A 20979-nucleotide genomic window follows, 5' to 3' on the forward strand; every position below is an offset into this window, starting at 1 on the left:
CATTTAAGAGAATGTATTATTCTCATTTTCTAAACTGATTTTAGCAAATTTCTAAACTATATTATTTAGATAGTGTTGTTAAGTGTGCATAGTGAAACACCAAAGGTAAATTGAGGAACTAAATCCTTACTGCAAGGAACTAAATTTAATGGTGTGAATGCATGCAAAAGAGGTATATGGTTTTTATATCTACACATAAATCTTAAAGTAAAGACACCAACAAAAAGCAAACAGAAAAACAACTACATTATATTACAAAATCTCTCTCTATTCATGCAGTGTAAACAATGTTAAACATGTTAAAGTGGAAAATGGTAATGTCAAATTATGAAGTTTCTGTTGTAGTTAGGCCATGTCTACACTAGCACTTATGTTTGCAAAACTTTTGTCACTCAGGGATTTGAAAAAAAACCACCCAAGTAACATATGTTTTGCTGGCATAAGCGCTCACGTGCACCAGCACTATATCGGCGAGAGATGCTCTCCCGCTGACATAGCAACCGCCACTCATTAAGCTGGTTTTATTATGTCGACGGGAGAGCTCTCCCCCATCGGCATAACACAGCTGTACCAATACAGCTGTGCCTCTGTAAGCTTGTAAGTGTAGACATAGTTTGTGGGTGGAAATATTGCCTATGTGACTGCAAAAGTCTGGGCTTGCCTAAGGCAAGCCTATTATTCTCCATTCCAGACAGCTGCCCTGCCTGGGAAAGAAAGTGTTTGACACTTCTTTGAAGGACTGTCACCAAAAAGCCATCAAAACTGCAATTTAGGGTCATCATCTGCCAACTACTGACCCATAGCCATGGAACAATAGTGTCCATACACAAGAGCCCACAAAAAGGGGGCAAGCATGACTGGAGTGTCTGGAGCTTCTCAATTTCAGCACATGGCACAGAGATTGAGGCCCTATTTAAGAGCAGAGACTCTGTGAACGGAGCCAACCATCACCACAAGAAAGACACAAAGGAAAGAGGAGGCTGAAACACTGATACATTTCAGACTCACAGAAGAGGTGACATCACAGATGGGGAAGATGCATCTCAGGCCTTTGTTATTTTCATCAGACAAGATGTCTAAGCTTGAAAGTATGCTCTAGAGTTCCAGAGCATCACTAAAATTAGAACCAGTTAGAAGCACATGGGACCCAGTGACTGGGTTCATTTGCAATGGGAGGGTGACTATATCCCCCATATGAGGCCAGTTTGTAACAAAACATTTTTGATTGATTGCCATATCAAAGGATTGCCGTATCTAATTGCCATATCAAAGAAAGGGTAAACATAGGGGACATACAACAGCCAGGATTCCTAGGTTTCTGTAATTACATTTATTTACAATGAACAGCTCTTGTGTAATACTTTTATAGTTAACTATTCTTTATTTGAAAATTAAATCCTGAATAATATTGACCTAACAAGTCATAAGCAACACAATAATAAATCTAATATTATTGGATATGAAATTAAGCTTTTACCTGAGATATCTTCTGGCATGTTCATTTTTGTGACCGACCATGAGATAATAACATCCTACTGCAAACCATGAGACCTAAACATCAATGTCAAAAGAACAATACTAAGAGTACAGCAGATGACGAAAATGATATATCTACAAATAATGATACAGGACAGGGAACAGAGAGCATTCAGAGAAGTTGCAATGTTTTGCCTGAAGTCATCACTCTCAGAGTTTCAAATTATTATAGCATTATCTATTAGCATAGATGGACCTATTTCCACTATAAACAGTTTTGAATGTTTTGCAACTCATCCATTTAAAGCTTTACCTAAAATAGGGCTCAAAATGAGTTAAGACACTATGTTTATACATGGAATAAGAGGGCCACACATGGAGTTAAAAGGAAAACTTCATGTGCAGACTAGCCCTTAGAAAAAATGGAAAGGAGGGAAAAATAATCCTGAATGTATTCTATTTTTCTCCCAACTATTATAACTTGGTCGAAGATTTACAGGGTGGTATTCAAAGGCACCAATTGCAAATCACTTTCAATGAGTATTAAGCACTTAACTAACGCCAACAGTCATTTGCCACAGATGTCTTTGAATACTCTCTTAGGCTATGACTACATTTAGCTGTAGCACTTCAGTGTAGATGCTTAGGCTTGGTCTACACTACAAAGTTAATTTGACATAAGCCATCTTGCGTTGACCCAGTTGTGCATGTGTCTATGCTTAAATTTGCCTCCCTCCGCTGCAAGTGCCCTGCTACAGCAACACAGTAACACCATCTCCCCGAGCAGTACTGAGCCATGTACTCAGATCGATGCAGCGAGAATGCAGATACTGCGTTATTTATGTTGACCTTAACAGTCTTCCAGCACCTGTCCCACAATGCCAGATACTGACCACTCTGGTCATAATTGTGAACTACACTGCCCAGGGGTGTCAGAGACTAGAAGGTCTGCCTCCCCTTTAAAGCCCTGCAATTTTTTGTAATGTCTTTTCCTGATTGTCCAGCTTGGCAAGCACATTTAGCAGCTCCCCATTGTTGTGTGCAACTGCCAAGCTAACCATGCTGGCTTCATGCTCCAGATGCACTCTGGCTTGGAGCAGACAGGAGATATTAGATCTGGACCTGTGGGAAGAAGAGATTGTGCAAGCACAGCTACAGACCAGCCATAGAAACATGGATGTTTATGAGCAGATTGCAGGAGAAGTGGTACAACAGGGACCAGCAGCAGTGGTGTGTGAACGCAAAAGGATCTGAGTCAGGCATATCAGAAAGCCAGGCAGGTCAGCAGTCACTCCAATGCTGTGCCGCAGACCTGTTGCTTTTACAAAAAGCTGCATGCCATATTTGGCAGAGATCCCACCACCACTGTGGATACTTCCGAGGAGGCCAAGCCACAGGCCACTGGCATGAACAGTGAGGGGAATTGGGAACATGCAACCAGGGGGGTCCATCTATGCCACGAGCCAGGACCTGTCTGAGACTCTACCACAGTCCAGTCAGTCCCAGCAGTCGAGCACTGGCAGGAATATCAGATGTGTAATTGTATTTCCATTGCAATGATGTACTGATGGCACCCTGAAATTAACAAGTTACAGCTATTGACTTTTCATTAATTTACTCTTGCAAGAGGTGATAGGTGATATAACGAAGAGAGGTAGCGTTATCTGCTTTTCATTCTCCTGTACAGTTAGGCAGGGGGGCCATGCAGAGCAGTTTATATACACGGAAATATCCCTTGAATCCTCTCGAGAGATCTCAATGGAGCTTTTGTGAAGGTACTTTCCAATCCTCTCCTGAAGGTTTCTTTCTCCACAACAGGACACCTTCCCATGCCAGTCAGTGATGCACCATTGCAATATGCAGACTAGCAGCATATGCGCCTGGGCAGCTTCGGGACACCAGCAACAGCTGTACTCCCTGTGCCCTTGTTTCCCCCAAGAGTAAGATATCAGCTAAAAGCCCCACTGCCTGTGGAAAATGGTACCCGTATTCAGTACCACTGCCCTATACTCAGTTGAATGCAACAGAGCAATTCCCTCCTCATTTCCCTCACCCCTGGCAGGCTATATGCACCATGGCTGGTGCTGAGAGTTGCACCATGCACAAGCACTCCGAAGCAGAAGTGTCAATAAGCATATCTTGTTTAAAACTTTAGGGGAGCAAGTGAAGGGAGTTCTGAATCATAACTTTCACTTTCTGTTATGACTATATCTCTGTGTTTTATCTACAGCTGCTGCCACTGCGGTTTTGAGGGGTTCCCCCTCCACACGCACAGAACACCTGAGCTAGATAAGGAGGAGAAAGAAGAGGACTCTGGATACCATGTTCAATGAGGTACTTCAAGACAGTGCTTTGTCAGGCTATTAGCAAAAGAGCCTGGAAGGTGAATATTGCAGACGCCTGGAGAAAGGCCTAGGAGTCCCAGCAGGAAAAGAAGAGGGAGATGTGCCAGGACATAATGGGATTTCTCTGGCACCAAACACAGATGCTGCAGACTCTTGTCTCACTTAGCAATCCATGGAGAATTCCTGTAAAGCACCACCCTTCATACCGCCTCAACATTCCACATGCTATCAGGGGCTGCATCCCTCCTCCTACCACTCTATCCCAGGGGGACATTAAGGACAACCATAGCTTCACGCACACTGACCTGTGAAAGCCATAGTTGCCGTATGTGGACATAAGCAATCCCTTGTTAAATTCTGTTCCATTAATTTATTGCATGTTTAATGTATTGGATTTTAAATTGCACCATTTTTATTTTGCACTGGTTTTCTTACTGAATAAAAGTCTATTATTTGGAAAATAATTTATCTTTATTAATTCACAACATATGCTGCAGAGTGCTTAGCAATTCTGAAAGCACCTAATCACTTGTTACAGTACAGTGTGACAACCATTAGGATCCATGACAAACAGTCTAATAATCATAAATGTACAGCAAGCACTGCAAAATTAATAGGTGCATTGACAGTGTTATATTCATAGATATAAAGCAAGCACCACACAATTCCTAACAGGCCTCAAAACAGCAAGGCCAGGTAAAGCACAGTAGACCACAACATATTACTGTGGCTCAATGTTAAAGCGGTCTTTAAAAGCCTCCCTGAGCCATAAAGTTCTGTGCTGAGCTCTTTGAATAGTCCTTGTGTTTGGCTGTTCAATCTCAGCAGGTAGCAGCTCTAACTCCATCCTCTAACCCAGCAGTAACTTTCCCCCCTTTGTTTCACAGATACTATGCAGAGCAGGCAGCTATAACTATTTGAAGTTTTTTTTCCACTGAGATCCAATCTTGTGAGTAAACAACAGCGTCCCTTCAATCTACCAAAAGCACATTCAACTGTTATTCTGCTCTTGCTGAGCCGGTAGTTGAATCTTTCCTTGATGCTGTCGAGGTGGCCAGTATTTGGCTTCATGAGCCAAGGGAGCAAGGGGTACGCTAGGATCAGGATCACTGATCACTAGGATCACTACTGACATTTCAATATTACCAATGGTAATCTGCTGGTTGGGAAAGAAAGTCTCTGCTTGTAGCTTTCTGAACAGTCTTGTGTTCTTAAAGATGTGAGCATCATGCACCTTTCCTGAGCAGCCAACACTGATGTCGGTGAAGCATCCTCAGTGATGCAACAAAGCTTGCATAACCAAAGAAAATTAGCCCTTTTTGTTGATATACACTGTGGAAAGATGGTCTGGTGCCAAAATAGGGTTGTGTGTGCCATCTACTGAGCCACTGCAGTTTAGGAACCCCACTGCTGCAAATCCATCCATGATGTCCTGCACATTGCTGAGAGCCACAAATCCTGTGTAGTAGGAAACTATTAATGGTCCTGCACACTCGCATGACAACAGCCCAGGCAGTGGATTTTCCAACTCCAAAATGGTTTCTCACTGACCGGTAGCAATCCAGCATCGCAATTTCCACAGCGCAATCACCATTTGCTTCTCCACTGTCAGTGCAGCTCTCATCCTGCATCCCAGTGCTGAAGGGCTGGGGTGAACTCAGCATTTAGGAATGTGGCTTTGTGCATTCGAAAGTTATGCAGCCACTGCTCATCATCCCAAGCCTGCATAACAATTTGATCCTACCAGTCAGTGCTGCTTTCTTGGGCCAGAAGCAGTGTTCCAGCAGCAGCAGCTGCTCTGGGAATTCCATCAACGACCTTGAATTGGTTCTCACTATGTCCCATGGCAATCTACCCTTCAAGAAATCGTCATGTTCCCTGCTGATTCTGTTGCTCTTATGGCTCTGGAAATACTGGAGGATCACGGGTCCTGTGCTTGGAATGCTTATGACAATAAGCTGTGCTGGTTCCATGTTTTCTGTCTGCCATCCTTTGAAAGGAGAAAGGCCACAAGGGTTCATGGGATTTTTAAAAAAGATGGAAAAATTATGAGATATGGATGACATTATGGGATGGAAACCGTTGCACACTGGAAAGTGGACCCCTTCCTCCCAGTCACCCTGTGCAACTCATTTCTGCCCATCATGTGCTGCTAAAACTTCCCAAAATACAGTGTGCAGGAGGGTAGTTGTATACTGGGATACCTACCCATGGTGCACCGCGCTGTGCATTGACATAAGCACTCATGGTGAGTGCATTCAGTGCCGACACAAGGAGCCAAGTATGCACATGCACAAGTGATACACTAAATGCAGCAGCTTTACGCCGGTGTAACTTGCATCAACCAAAGTTTGTAGTGTAGACATTGCCACTATCTAGTGATGGGAGGGGTTCTCCCATTGCTGTAGATAATCTACCTCCCCCAGAGGCAGTAGGTAGGCCAACAGAAGAATTCTTCTGTCAACCTAGCATTGTCTACACCGGGGATTAGGTCGATTTAACTACGACTCTCGAGGATGTGGATTCTTCACACCCTTGAGAAACGTAGCTATATCAATGTAACTTTTCAGTGTAGACCAGCCCTCAGTGTTTGAAAAAGGAAGAGAGAAAGAGAAGGAATTTTGTAAGTACTTAGTTTATGACATGAATTAAAATGAATTTTAATTTCAAAAAAATTTTAAGGCTTGAACATCTCAACTGACTTTCTTGGAAAAATGGCCTCTGCACATGCACATCAAGTATATATCCCTAACTGTCTTACCTAAGAGGTTAGCAATATATAACAATGAAATCATAACATATTCATTGATATTTTAACAGGTTCAATGAACCCTCAATTCAGATGCAACAACAGAATTGTGTTACACAATATACAAATTACAACAATTCAATCAACATTATAACTGAACAGAATAGAAAGAGCACCTTTTTGTATGTGTTAAATGTGGTGGCAGTTACAGTCACTGCAAGAAGCAGACTTAGTAATAACTAAAGGTTATAATTCAACATGCTCATAAGGACCACTAGTGTAAGGGTGCCACCTCATGTTTTCAGTTATGGGATATACCCTGGCACCAAGTCTCAGGAATCTTTTAGAAAAGCAATGGTTGCTGGGAATGCATCCTTGAACATGCAAAGCAGAGGTTATAAGAAGCCAGAGAAATCCCAATCACTGTCTCAGTTCCTTCCGCTAAAGCCCAAAATTATTAAGAAAGCAGAATTCCAAGGAAGAGGATAGGTGAGCAAGTAGTATGAATACGCAGAATCAACATTTTTGAAGAATCAATTACTAGTAAGTACCCTTTCTTTCATCCTCAAAGTTTCCTTTGCATACTCTCATTGGAGGAAGTCTAACTATACTATTTCCCCATTAATATTGGTTGAGAAATTCTAATTAAACAAGGATTCCAAAGTAGTCCTTCTAAAGCAAGCATCAGCTCTATGCTCCAAGTCAAAAAGAAAGTGCTGCATAGATATGAACAGAATTGCAAATAGCAGCACTGCAGTTTTCTGTTATGGAATCAGGTCATCTGGCTTAGCCTCAGGAGAGTGAGCCTTAAGACTTAAGTACTGTCACCCCTGCCATGTCTCATTGCTAAGATTAAGATTTTGTCAGTTATTTTTAGTAAGTCACAGACAGGTCACGGGCAATAAACAAAATTTCAGGGTAGCCCATGACCTGCTCCTGACTTTTACTAAAAATAACTGGGACAAAATGGGAAGGTGGAGGGTCCAGAAACCACTGCTGTTATGGCTCTGGGGGTCCCCTGCCACCCCCGGCTGTGGCTGGGAGCTGCAGGGGGCCCCCGGCTGGGAGCTGCAGGCCCTTACTAGCTGACAGCTTCAGTCCTGCTGCCCCAGGGCAGAAGCGGAAAATGTCACGGCGATCTCTGGAAGTCACAGAATCTGTGACTTCCATGACCTCTGTGACATAATCTTAGCCTTACTCATTGCATAATCTAACCCCTTTCAACAGGTTTTGAGTAGAAATGCCATTCCATTTACAAAGCTACAAAAAGTTCTGATGGCTTCCTCCGTACTCTGATACTAGACAAACAGAAATTCAAAACTGACATCAAGAACATCCAAACTAATTTCCCCATGGATGAGAATGTTTTTGAAATAAAGATGAGAGATTAATAGTCTGATTTAGCTGGAAATCAGACATTATTTTAGACAAGAATTATGAAGGAGCACACAATGCAATATTGTCCCAAGAAATATAGTGAATGAAGGATCAGCCATTAAAGCCTTCAGCTCACTCGCTCTTCTCTCAGAAGTACTTGTGATTAAAAGTGTTATGTACAGCGACAATCACAATAAAACAGTCTCTCAAAGGTTCAAAATGTGCATCCATTAACTATGTCAGCATTATGTTGAAATCACATATTTGGACAGATTTTTTGAAAGGCATAACTAGTGAAAAAGCATTATCCAGCCCTTTGAGAAAAGTTGTGAGACTAGGATGGCTGAATACTTTCCATTTGTCAATAGGAGAGTACTCTGCCCAGATGGCAGACAGCTGAACTTACACTGACAACAAGAGGATGCTAAAAAGCTTCAGACATAATAATAGATGAAATAGAGACAGAATATGGAGACAGGTTGTTATCTGATATCCACAGAGAAAGCCATTTCCATTTCTGGGAGTAACATTCCAATGGCTGACGTTACCTAAAGACTATCCATCTAAAACATTTTATTTTTCTCAAATTAAAAACCAAGAAGAAAAGTTTTCCAGGCACAGATTGAAGGTCCCTTACACATCTGCAACTAGCCAAGCAAAAGCCAGTCAGGAAATTCTGAACTCAGCCTCAAATATTAATTACCAGAAGGGGAGCATTTGCGCCATCTGGAAGGCCAAAAGGTTCCTGGAACTCGACAGCATTGGGTGGAAGTTTGCATCCGACATGTAGAATTATGCAACTGTCACTCTAAAGGAGGACTTTGAATTCTGAGCAGATAAAAAAAAACCCCACTAATCTAAAATTTAATTAACATTAGATTTGTTTTCTAAAAAAGAGGAAAACTATGATCAATCACGCAATCAAAGAAAGTTGTTTGCTGTGTTGGTCCCAGGATATTAGAGACACATGGTTGATGAGGTAATATCTGTTACTGGACCAACGTCTGTTGGCGAAGCACAAGATTTCGAGCTTACTCAGAGCTGAAGAGGAGCCCTATGTAAGCTTGACTCTTTCACCATCAGACTTTGATCCAATAATAAATATTGTCTGCCTACAAATCAAACAAATGCAACTCAGATTCATAGAAACATACAAAATAAATGTATTTTAAATTCACCAATACCAGTGATGATGGGACATTCTCCACACATTGTGTTTATTTGAATAGTTCTTATATTTGCACAGGTTATGTGCTTAGTTGAAAGAGTATTCGCTGAATACATGAAGCTATATTTATTTCAATGTACCTAGTCACATGCCCAATCATGTATGTGTAGATTCCATCACATAGGTGGAACACTATCTCTATGCACTGTTAAAGTTGGTAGTAAGCAGTGAACGGTGTGCATAGTACACCAATTTTCAAACTATGAGAACACTGTTTATAAAACAAACTTATTCAAACGTCTAAAAATCATTGATGCCAAGTTTGACGTTTTAAAAGACAATGCCTTTTCAGTTATCTATTCAAAAAGCATTGGGAACAATTCTATGAAGTGGGGAAAATGTTTTTCTTGCACATATCTCCCCAATAAGGGAGAATGGAGTTTTAAGTGATTAAATCAATTATTTTTTACACAAAGAGTTTTAAACTTCTTAGCCACACCATCTTTTGGAGCATCAGAAGACTCTCACCAACATAAAATGTTGAAGGAATGTCAGTTATGTAATACTTCTGAATATGGGAGGAAAATTCCTCCATGCCTGCTGTAGATAATCATTTTATACTCAGAAGCACGACATTATCTTTTAGTTACTCAAGCTAAAATAATAGTGTTAATAATTGTAAAATGATCTCTCTTTTTTTTAAATCTAGCTGGAGTACCTGTTTTCATGACCTCCATCAGTGGCAAATTCTACAAACCGATTTTATATTAAGAAATAATTTTTATTCTAAATGGATTGTAAATTTAATCAAATTATGGTACAGGACAAAAAAAGAAATAAATTAACTATTTCCACACTATCATTTCCCGAGTCTGAATTCTGGTTGTTCAAACTGATTATTAAATTACAATTTCTGTTGCTTTTACTTATGCAAAGCTGGAGGAACACACACTATAGGGACCTATAACAACTTACAGGATTATTTGGGTACAAATCCACCAATTTATGAGAAAGATAGAATAGCTCTGTATGGATGAAAAAAAGAAAGAAAATTAAAGCATGTCAAACACTAACACATATTTTGGCCAATACAATTTTCTAAAGTAGTGCTAAATTATCTCATATTACAAATTGCAAATTAGTATATAAACTCAAACTTTAAAGATAGATACTAAAAATAATTTTACCTTTGACATGTTCATCTTTTTTTCAAAATTTGAAACACTAGAATATTCAGTTATTTTGCATTTAAACAACAAAAATTGGTTTGTGAAGGGTATATGAGAGAATGTGAACTGTAAACCTGACTTTCTTAGATACCTTTGAAAATCCCAGTTTAAATGCTTCAGTATCTTTAAAGCAACTTAGAATTCCCTCCACAGAACCTGGCACTGGCCACTGTCAGACGACAGGATACTGGGCTAGGTGGAACATTGATCTGACCCAGCATGGCCATTCTGATGTTCTAAATACAGTTATGAACGGTACAATATAATACTGATTGCTACATTTACATTTTCAAAAGTCTTGCAAAATACATCAAAAACTCAAAAGTTAGTCTGCCTGTAACTAAAAATAACTAATTATGTTGGTTTGCCTCTAATTGGAACCTTGATAGCATGAACTAACTTAAAACTTCAGAAATGTTGCTTCAAAATTAATATAATAAAATAAGCTCAAAAATAAAAGCTAAAAAAGTTAAACAACTGAATCTAGACTTCTTACTTTTTTGGTAAAAATGGTGCTACTTAGTAAAGTTTGAATTTTTTTTTTTTTTATCATCATTTAATTACTTTAAGAAATCAAACACAGTTCTCTGATGATAAAGCTTATGCGGTGTAACAAGAAATCACACTACATTTTGCATACTGTGTGAGGGCATAATGCATGTTTTCCGGACAAAGTATATAAACTATTGTGCTCCATGATAATGCTCTTCAACATAAAGAGATACTGTTTGCAATATACCTCATGTTTTATGAAAAAAAAAAAAAGTTGGCTCAAGACATACTTGTAGAAAAACAAGACTGCGGGCTACATTTTTGAAAATGGCTGACTATATTGCAACTGCAAAATCTGCGAGCACACCTATTGTACACAAACAAGGGTTAGCACACTAAGGACTTGTCTAGAGAGTTAGCACGCGACAAGCTGGGATGTAATTCTACAGCATTTAAGTAAGCTGGCACTAACTAGCCAGGTGGACTCTGCTACCATTCAGTAAAAGTTCCCATTCCAAAGAGGAGTAGATCAAAACGCACTAGGAAACTTTTAGTGCATGGTCCATATGGTTACTTAGTACGCAGCACACTCCTGTGTTGTAGATTTATGCCCCAACTTGGCCCACTCTAGCTATCTGTTCACACAAGCCTTTAATGGCCCACTCATACACATAAATGCCAGCATTTGCGCCAGCATTTCCCAAACTGTCGTCCATTGAGAGACTGCATGTCATTTGATGATGGCTCCTCAGTCTCATATCCAGCTGTTTCCAAAGACCTCCAAGTTCTTCTTTGGAAAGAGCATGGATGACTGTACAAACAGCTGGAAACAAGAATCAGATGTCTAAGCTACACTACTGTTGTAGTTGCCACAGGGATGTTGAGTACTTGTGACCAGCATCTTAACTGAAAGGAGACGAGATCTATGTGATTGTAAATGAGACAGGAGGCAGCTTGTGAAATACTCTCTATTAAGATGAAGTTCACACTATGGAAGTTTGAAAACTTCTGGCATACGCAATACATATGCTTATGTATTTTGTGGTTCCAAGTAGCCACTTTTGAAAATTTCCCTCTATATTTGTTTAAAATACATTTTCTTTCATTGTTTGAACACTAGGCTGTTGAAAACATGTCAGAACTTAAGCAATAATAGGTTGGCTCACAATAGTGACGCATTGGCTGCATAGCCCAAAGGATAAGACACAGAGAAGACTGATAAAGGGTACAGGACAATCATTTACATGAATTCTCTTCCCTGTGCAGCTCTCCAAATCCCTGTTGTGAGGGTTTTTTTTCCTTTTCCCTCCCTCTTTATGGCCATCCAATGGAAACTGCATGCAGAGGGTCAGATATTTCTTGCTGGTTCAAATCTAAGAGTTGTGGGGAAATCTTGGTTTTATTTTTAGAGGCTACCCTAAAGACAGCAGGAAAATAACCTAAGTATCCTTTAAAAATAAAAATCTATATTTGACTCTAATCATATTACAAAATTAGTCAACAATATTTCTCACCATTTGCTTTATTCAGCTCCACGAGTGTCCCTATGTGCACAGGTAAACAATTGGCATGGAAAGGATCTTTTTCCATTACTCTAAAAATACAGAAACAGGAAGGATTATTATAAAATAAATTGTTAAAATCATTTAATTGATTTGGAGACAGATTACTGTTATAACATATTATATAGTGAGCAATTAGCACTTTAATCAATCTATAATCATAGAATATCAGGGTTGGAAGGGACCTCAGGAGGTCATCTAGTCCAAACCCCTGCTCAAAGCAGGCCAAATCCCCAGAGAGATAAAGGGTAATCATGATCTCTTCACAAGTGGTCATTCCCTGATGGCATAATAAAGTCTAACCACACAACAGAACAATTAGAACTGATTTAGCTAAACAGATAAATTAACAAGAAATTCTGACAGATGGAACAGACATTAGGAAAACTGAATGCACTATATTTGTTTCACACTTAGCTACCAAATGAATGCAGACTATGTATTTTTCTGTCCATCCATCCTGTAGGACCCACAAGCTCTGGCTGGAACATAAGAAACCTTAATATATTCCCCTTTACTCTCTGCCCTCCTCAAATGACCTTGCATCATGATAACCATCTCTCTTGTGAACAGGGATGCAGAGCACCTTTCTACAGAATTCCTTACATCAAAAGCACTATTTTTAGATTCCACTCACTGAAAAGGGAAACCCCATGACCATGTTTCAAGCTGCAACAGTTTAGTTTTCTTTTTTCAAATATCTGAGAGCATGGAAAATGCCCCTAAAATGTCCCAGAGTCTTTCACTGTAGGAAGCCCAAAATTTTGCAAGGATTCAGACTTCTGAGGAGACTCCCACCACAAAGGCTCAAGAATCTGTCACAACTCTCCTTCTGACAAAGGGCAGGTGGACAAATCCCTGAGGAGTGGATCATGCATCCTCATGTTGAGTGGTGTGACGGGTGGGAAGAGGGTATTAGAAAATGAACACAAGGGGTGAAATCCTGGCTCCACTGAAGTCAGTAGGAGCCTTGCTATTTTCCTCAGTGCAGCCACGATTCACTCCAGGTGCTGCACGTCCCAACAGGGCTTAGTATTACACCTATGCAGTATTCCCAAACCTTGCCAGTACTGGACTCAAAGTTGTATCCCATTTGGCAATGTCTTGGCTTGGTTTGGCCAACCAAAAGATTAATTATATTTTAAAATAAAAGTTAAAACTTTCAAACCTTCATTTTATAAGACCAATATATTAAGAGTACTCACCTGGAAAAATGTAGGGGTTAACATAAAGCAGCATTATATAAAGCCCAAGTATTTTGCTTTGTGCCACACAGTAAAACAGAGGTACTTTTACAACACCAAATGCTAGAGTCAACTGTATGTTTATTGTAGATGAGATATTAGCTTGCAAAATATACATTAAACAACTGAGTCAATAATATATTTGGGTGAACTTGTGATTATACAGAATTTATTTCTGCATGCCATCTGAAAAGTAGCAAAATGAAATTTCAAATAAATATCAAAGTTGCTTCATGTACTTACACAGAAGTAAGCTTGTAGCACATTTTGAAGTCACAGTTATAATAATGCCTTTCAGCTAAGGACACTACTACATCCAGATTGTCCTGAAGACCATCTACAGATTCAGGAATTATTGTTTCACTTGGCTTATTATACTGAAAAACATAATTGTAACATAAATATGATATAAAATGGGACGCAATGCTGTGAGTGTCATAGCACTAACTGTTCCATGCTGGCCTATGCTACATTTTTATCTCCAGAAAAAAAACACTTTGGAAGTAATGCATTTTAAGTCAGCCAGAATTAGAGATTTCCATTAAGTAAGGCTATAACATACATTAAAGGAAATGAATATGAAATTGTTACACACTTCTATTAATGGAGAGCTATAATGGCAATTTGGTCATAACACAATCAAAACCATAAAAGAATTTTTAAATTATATCTTTGAAGCTAAACAGTTATATATGATACTTACATCTGAAGTCAAGATTTCCATAGGATTAATCAGATTTTTACCTTTTTCAGTTTGTTCTCAAACAGAAAATGAAGCAATTCTTGTTCTTCTTCTGTACACTGTTTACCAAGAGGTAGAGATTCAAGAAGCTCTTTTTCTGTGTAAATTAAAAAAATATGAACCTGAGGTAAACTGTTTGAAGTAAACAAAAAAAAATGTCAACAAGTTGTAAATAACTGATTTTCATTGAATGCAAAGGCTGTGAAGTTTTGTGATGTCCACCCCAATACCACAAAGAAAACAGCATATCATAAATACACCAAAAGTGACTAACTGCACTCTGCTATGATAATATTGAGAGATATGGAAGTAAAAGAGGATTCAGTCATTGTTTTCAGTCCCTCTCTTTCTACAATTCTAAATTAAAGTTAACATAAAGATGGAGTACCACAGCCTACCGTTTTATACTTACACTGTAAGCTAAGGTTGTTCACTGAAATGCAAGATGTTGTCTAAAGAAAGGATTCACAACAGTTTGGCATCCATAATGCCAAATCCAACTGTGGTTTCTTGCCATAAGCAACCCAAATCCCACAATCCTTTTTTGCTTCAAAAGAGATCACCTAAAAAAAGGCTGCTAACTCCGAGTAGGGAGCACTGGAGCTGCAAGAGGTGCTGGTTAGGAGGTGGAAGGGCTGGGTTTATCTTGCTCCTAGCGCCTGGCAGATTTGATTGATTGTCAGTTTATGAGACCCAGTGGTCATACCCTCATTAGTTGTGCCCAACAGTGGTGATTATTTTTCGCTGAAACCTACAGCTTAAATGATTAACAGTTTTTGCCCATTTAATATAACCAAAGAGTTGCTAATATTTGGGCATGGAATATTCTTTCAAAATAATTTTAAACTGATTACTCTGACTTTTATCTACTGGACAAAAATGTATGTGAAACTGGAGATGATTTCATTTATATTTGAGAAACAAACACTGCTAATCCAAACCTTCTTGTGCCGTTAGCATATGGTGTGATGTTAAAAGGTCAAATGCTTCAAAGCAGTAAACATCAAGCTTCAAGGCTTCTTTGTAGCTGTACGTTGCCAGGGTTCTATTATCCAGAGCATCATAGATCTTTCCTCGCAAAAGGCAAATAGAACTCTTGATCTAGTGATGGAAAAGCAAGGCTGGAGGTCAGACACTGAATCAATGTATGTAATTTGGTTTTGAGCACAAATGAAATGGACTACCTGAAAAGTAAAAAGCATTTAATATATGATGGAATCTGGTTTTTATTGCCTTGATATATAACATGTTACTAATAATCTAAAACCAAAATGAATACTACATTAAGCTGTCTACAGCCAAACAAGAACTGGTTAAATACATGACAAAAATAAGTAGACTGATATGCAATAATTCAAACAAGAGCCCTTGAGGGTTATTAAAGAGAGCACTAATTTTACTATACTGTTTGGAAGATAAGCTCTTTTATTACAGCCCAAATTGTCTTAACTTTTCAGTTTCACTCTGGTGTTTCTTGAGAAACCTAAGAGTAATCCCAGAAGCAGTGGAGCTACGTCTGTCACTCAAGAGGATGGCAAGTTCTATGTTCACATCTGAAAGATTATCACTGAAACCAAAATTAAAATTAAATCTTAAATCCTAGACAAGTTGATGGTTCAGCCCCTGGTGATACTCCAGTTCCCCAAGGGCAACTTCCTAATTGCTACTGCAAGCAGGTAAGTAATTTTTAATGCTGGTATTTAAGGGTCTGTCTACACTTGGAGTTTCACACTTTAAATTCACGTGTTACCTTAATCCAAATTAATATTCAAGTGTAATCAAGCAACGCCTCATTGACAGAAGAAATGAAGAGATTAAGGCCAGGTCTACACTAAAAAGTTAGATCAACATAACTGTGTTGCACAGGGTCATGAAAAATCCACCCTTGCATGATGTAGTTAACTCAATCTAACCCCTGGGGTAGACAGTGCTAGGTTGATGGAAGAATTCTCCACTGACCTAGCTACACAAGCATAGTTTGACTTCTAGAGTTGGGGGGGGAGGGGAGAGGACAGATAAAGGGACACAGTGACAGCTGCTATCTACAGGGTCCCTGGGTTGGGACACGGAGTAGTGGGTGGGCCCGGGACTCCAGTGGGGGAACTGAACTGTAGTGGCCCAGCTGAAGAGCTATGGCCAGAAAGGCCCTGAGAGGGGAAGACATTGCCTCCAGTGGAGGAGCCCCGGGGCACTGCTCTATTCCGGCGCATGGACAACCAGAGAGACATTACAGAGGCCCGTTGGACTTGTATTCCAAAAAGGGTTTGCTTTGCTTTTATCTCACAAACAGACTGTGTCTGACTTGGCCGGCCGGCCGAGTCAGCGAAGACCCACCACAAACAGGTAGAGAGAGTGCAGGCACACGCACTCGGCCAGGGGGTGCTCGCAAGAGGTGAGTGCAAACCCGTTACACAGAGTTAACACCTCAATAAAATACTTAAAAGGCAGAGGAAGTTCATTCCCTTATTGTTATTTATCTGCAGTCCAACAAAGAAATGATAGTTTACATTGTCACGGCTCAATTCATATCCGGAAGACCTAGAATTTATTTATTTTAAAACTGAAATAGATTATGTAGAACTCCCTAGAAATTCTCAATTATTAATTCTGAGCAAGCACTTGCACAACACCAGTAATAGTGACAAACCAGGATTATCATTTAATGTAAGCAATAATCAAGGCAGCTAGTAATATAAATTTCTGACTAAATGGAGAAAAAAACATAATACTTCTGGAATAAATATTCATTATCCTATAATAAAAGTCGAACATGCATTCAATTTCAAGACCAGATAACAATGACATTACTTTCTGATAAATCCCTGTATAATATTAACATTCTTCTTCAACTATGAAAACATCATGTTTTGAAAATGCTACCTACAGAGGATTGTGACATCTCCCAGTCACTGGTAGAGTCTTTCAACCCACTTTCATCCTTCAAGTATTTTTCAAATAGTCTTTTGTTGATTGGCTCTTCCATGTCAAGAATATCAAGAGCCTGTTGATGCTCTTTTGCAGCATACTACAGAGAAAAACAAGGGTAAGATGTTAAGTATTTAAAATTAAAACACCAATAATTAGACTATGGCAAGTAAAAATTATAGAGTTGGTAGGCCAAGCCACTTCACATTTAGGCATATCTTTATTTAGCTGTATATCAGTTCATCATCATAATCTAATTGTAGAGAGAGGGCATGGTCTCCCTGCCTTATGGACGGGGAGAGAGCCGCGACCACCCCATAGCAGGCAGAGCTGGGACACCTCCGACCACCCCACCAGAAGCAGAGGGGTGGGAGCGAAACTGGAAATATAAAAGGCAGGCCTTCCAACTCAGTTGGAAGAGAGCTGCTAGAGGAACAGGAGGTCTCCCCCGGCCCGCTGCTGGAGCTGCCAGGCACCAGGGACATCGAGGAACTGTTGGAGCTGCCACTAGCCGTTTACTTCAGTGAGACGAACAACAACCCCAGAACCCAGGTACTCCCTGAATGGGAGTGTAGGAAGAAGCCCAGAGAAGCCAAATAGGGTTCGGCTGCATTACTGACTGCAAGTGTGTTGCGGCCAGATTCCCCGCTGACCCAGTGGCAGACCACTCTGCTACTGTTAAGGCCCTGGGCTGGGACGCAGTGGAGTCAGGTGGGCCTGCGTCCCTCTACCCTCCGTGCCACCTCACTCCTGGAGGAGGCAGCCTCTCCACCTTTGGGCCAAGAGGACACCAGTCGGGTTTGCTGTCTGCCCCACAAGAGAGCTGATCTCCCTAGACTGCTGTGTTGCTCTGCATGACTTCAGGCCAGAGCCCTTAATTTTTGGCTGCCTGCCCTTGCTGAGGGTCACTGACTCAACTGCTGCCGGGCCTGAAGGCTTGGGCCTACTAACTGTTGGCTAATTCCCCCCTGAACTGAGTCGCGCCCATGGCATTGTAGCGAGGGGGCGTGGACTCCCTCCCTGACGAACAGGGAGAGAGCCGCGACCACCTTACACTAACAATTCACAATATTCCAGTATTGCTCAACCAAACATTTGGAAAATAAATACCTGCAGAATGATCATACTGCCTATCACACAAAAAATTCCCCCCCAGGAGTAGAGAGTTAAAGAAATCCCTATGACAACCCAGTTCCTGTTTCTCTGCCCTCACACCCTGAGCTGCACCAGGGGGTCAGACACCACACCCCCTCCGCCCAGAGCCCAGCTGTGCCCCACCCCCAGCCCAGACACCTGCCCCCCTACCCCTCAGAGCCCAGGGATCCAGAGGATGAAACACAGGATGAAACCCTGATGCTGGGTCCCAGGCTTGTGTGGAGTTTCCTGAGCACCACCATCTCCTTCCCTCAGGGCATGCAGGGAACTGCAGCCGGGAACCCGCTAGCTCAGTGATTTTCAAACTTTTGTACTGGTAATCCCTTTCACATAGCAAGCCTCTGAGTGCGACCCCCCTGATAAATTAAAAACGCTTTTTACCATATTTAACACCATTATAAATGCTGGAGGAAAAGCGGTGTGTGGGGTGGAGACTGACAGTTCGTGACCCCCTGAGGGGTCCCGACCCCCAGTTTGAGAACCCCTGCTCTAGCTCCCTCCCCATCCCCGCAATGTCTTCTATGTGTGAGCTGGGCTCTGCCGGCCCCTAGTGGCGGCCAGTAGCTCTGCAGCCCATTTCTGTGGGGGAAAGGAAATTATGTGTGCACAATATTAATTTCTGCAAAAGTCTGCATTGCGCAGTGGTGCAGAATTCCCCCAGGAGTAACACACAGCATGCTGCATGGAACTCAGTTTACCCATCTTACAAGGACGAGGGAATAAGTCTTCTCTCACAGGATTTGAACCTGTAGTTGGAGTATAAGCGTTTCAACCTCCAAATTTAGACCTCTAAATATTCCCCTTCTAGCATAAAGTGTGCCATATGTGGTTTGCGTATTTACGTAGCATGCTTTGTTTAGTTTGATTTTATTCAATATAAACTAAAATATATACTTACATGACATCTAGCAGCAAGGTATCGACACGCTTCATATAACTAAGAAAAAAAAAGGTTTGAAATATACTTACTTATCAAGGAAGCTACAAACAAAACTCCCTAGTATTAATAGCAAAAAGCTGTTATTCCTACATCAGCGTCTGTTTTTCTGCTGGCTAAAGATTTCTTTCTTACTACCCTGAATCATTCTCTCAAGTCTCTAACTCTTGAGGTAGACAGTAAATGGGGAAACCTCAACCCATCCTGTCTCCTTAACCCTATCTTATCCCCTCCATTTCCCTTATCTTGAGATACTCTTTCCCTATATCCCTTTCCCTACAAGCACACTCTTATACATCACCCTATTTCCTTCCTACTGTAGTCATAGGGCATGTAATCTATTCAAACTGCTAGATTTCCTCGGCTCTCTCCCCTTTACCTCCTCCAGTGTGGTTCATCCTTTCCACCTCAACAAAACTTCCCTGACCAAAATCACTAATGACCTTCTAGCCCAGTTTGTAAATTTCTTCTATACCGGGGATCGGCAACCTTTGGCACGCGGTCCATCAGGGAAATCCACTGGCAGGCTGGGACGGTTTGTTTACCTGCAGTGTCCGCAGGTTTGGCCGATCGCAGCTCCCACTGGCTGCGACGTCCCCAGGGACTGCAGGAAGTGGCGTGGGCCGAGCAATGTTTGAACCTCTCCAACTCTAGAGGCACTTTCTCCTCTTTTGATTTCCACAACTCTAGTTAAAGTGGGAGGAGAACTAGAACAGCACACAGTCCCTTCCCTAAACCTATTGGTCCCCTCACAGGTCAGCCCTTGGCCCTTTTCTCTTCTCTATATATCATTTTCTCACCATGACCTTACATTATGCAGTTTACATAACTACTCTTCCTTTAAATTTGGATTGTTAGCTCTGAAAGTAAAGAACCTATAATGCATTTAGCACAGTTCAGCTGCTATTTAGCACCAGGTATAGCACTATGGTTCTAAATAAATAACAAAAGTATTATTTCTTGTTTGAAATTACTTACCTTATCTAGCTTGCGTGATCGAAGGGCGTGTGCTGCCCTATGATACTGAGCCGTCAGGTAGAGACATTGGGCCAGCCAATAGATGTCCTGAGGTTCCTCTAAAATATATATACAATATATATAACCTCATTAAGTACAATCCTAAAATACTTGCTTTTATCATAATTTTGTATGGCATAGACATTTTCAGGTCATTAAAAAGATGTCAGTATACTGCTCTTCCTCAAACTAGTCATCTCAAGAAATTACTCTAAAAATAAAATGCATCTCTTTGGACACTTCAGAAATAAGAAAATTTAAGAATTAAATCAAACCCTAACACTAAGACTGAACGCACTATCAGCAGCAAACAAGGATATAAAAAAATCTACCACCAGTGTGCATACCATAAGTAACAGAGGGGAAATAAAATTGATGTGGAAAAGAGAAAAATAACATATGTATGCTGTAGGTGACTCCAGACTTTGAATGCAGTAACAGCAGAAAAACTTTAAACCATTTTTTCTTTCAAAGTTTGTGCAGAAATTAGTGCCTGCAAAAGCAAAATATTATTTTAAAGTTCTAGAAGTAGGACAATTAGATCCTGATCCCAAAACTTAC

General features: G+C 40.6%; 1 protein-coding gene across 1 annotated transcript in view; it reads right to left on the bottom strand.

Moving 5' to 3' along the window:
* Positions 1–20979, bottom strand: part of CDC16 (cell division cycle 16) — a 63055-nt gene that overhangs the window by 35413 nt on the left and 6663 nt on the right. The window contains exons 3-11 of the mRNA XM_054010906.1: positions 20380–20477; positions 19363–19401; positions 17269–17409; positions 15326–15485; positions 14387–14481; positions 13886–14019; positions 12351–12430; positions 10091–10140; positions 1478–1551 (exon numbers count right to left, since the gene is read on the bottom strand). Coding sequence (XP_053866881.1) covers positions 1478–1551; positions 10091–10140; positions 12351–12430; positions 13886–14019; positions 14387–14481; positions 15326–15485; positions 17269–17409; positions 19363–19401; positions 20380–20477 — 871 coding nt within the window. The remainder of the gene's footprint in view (positions 1–1477; positions 1552–10090; positions 10141–12350; positions 12431–13885; positions 14020–14386; positions 14482–15325; positions 15486–17268; positions 17410–19362; positions 19402–20379; positions 20478–20979) is intronic.

Source organism: Malaclemys terrapin, chromosome 1 (genome assembly GCF_027887155.1).
Source record: "Malaclemys terrapin pileata isolate rMalTer1 chromosome 1, rMalTer1.hap1, whole genome shotgun sequence".
NCBI lineage: Eukaryota > Metazoa > Chordata > Testudines > Emydidae > Malaclemys > Malaclemys terrapin.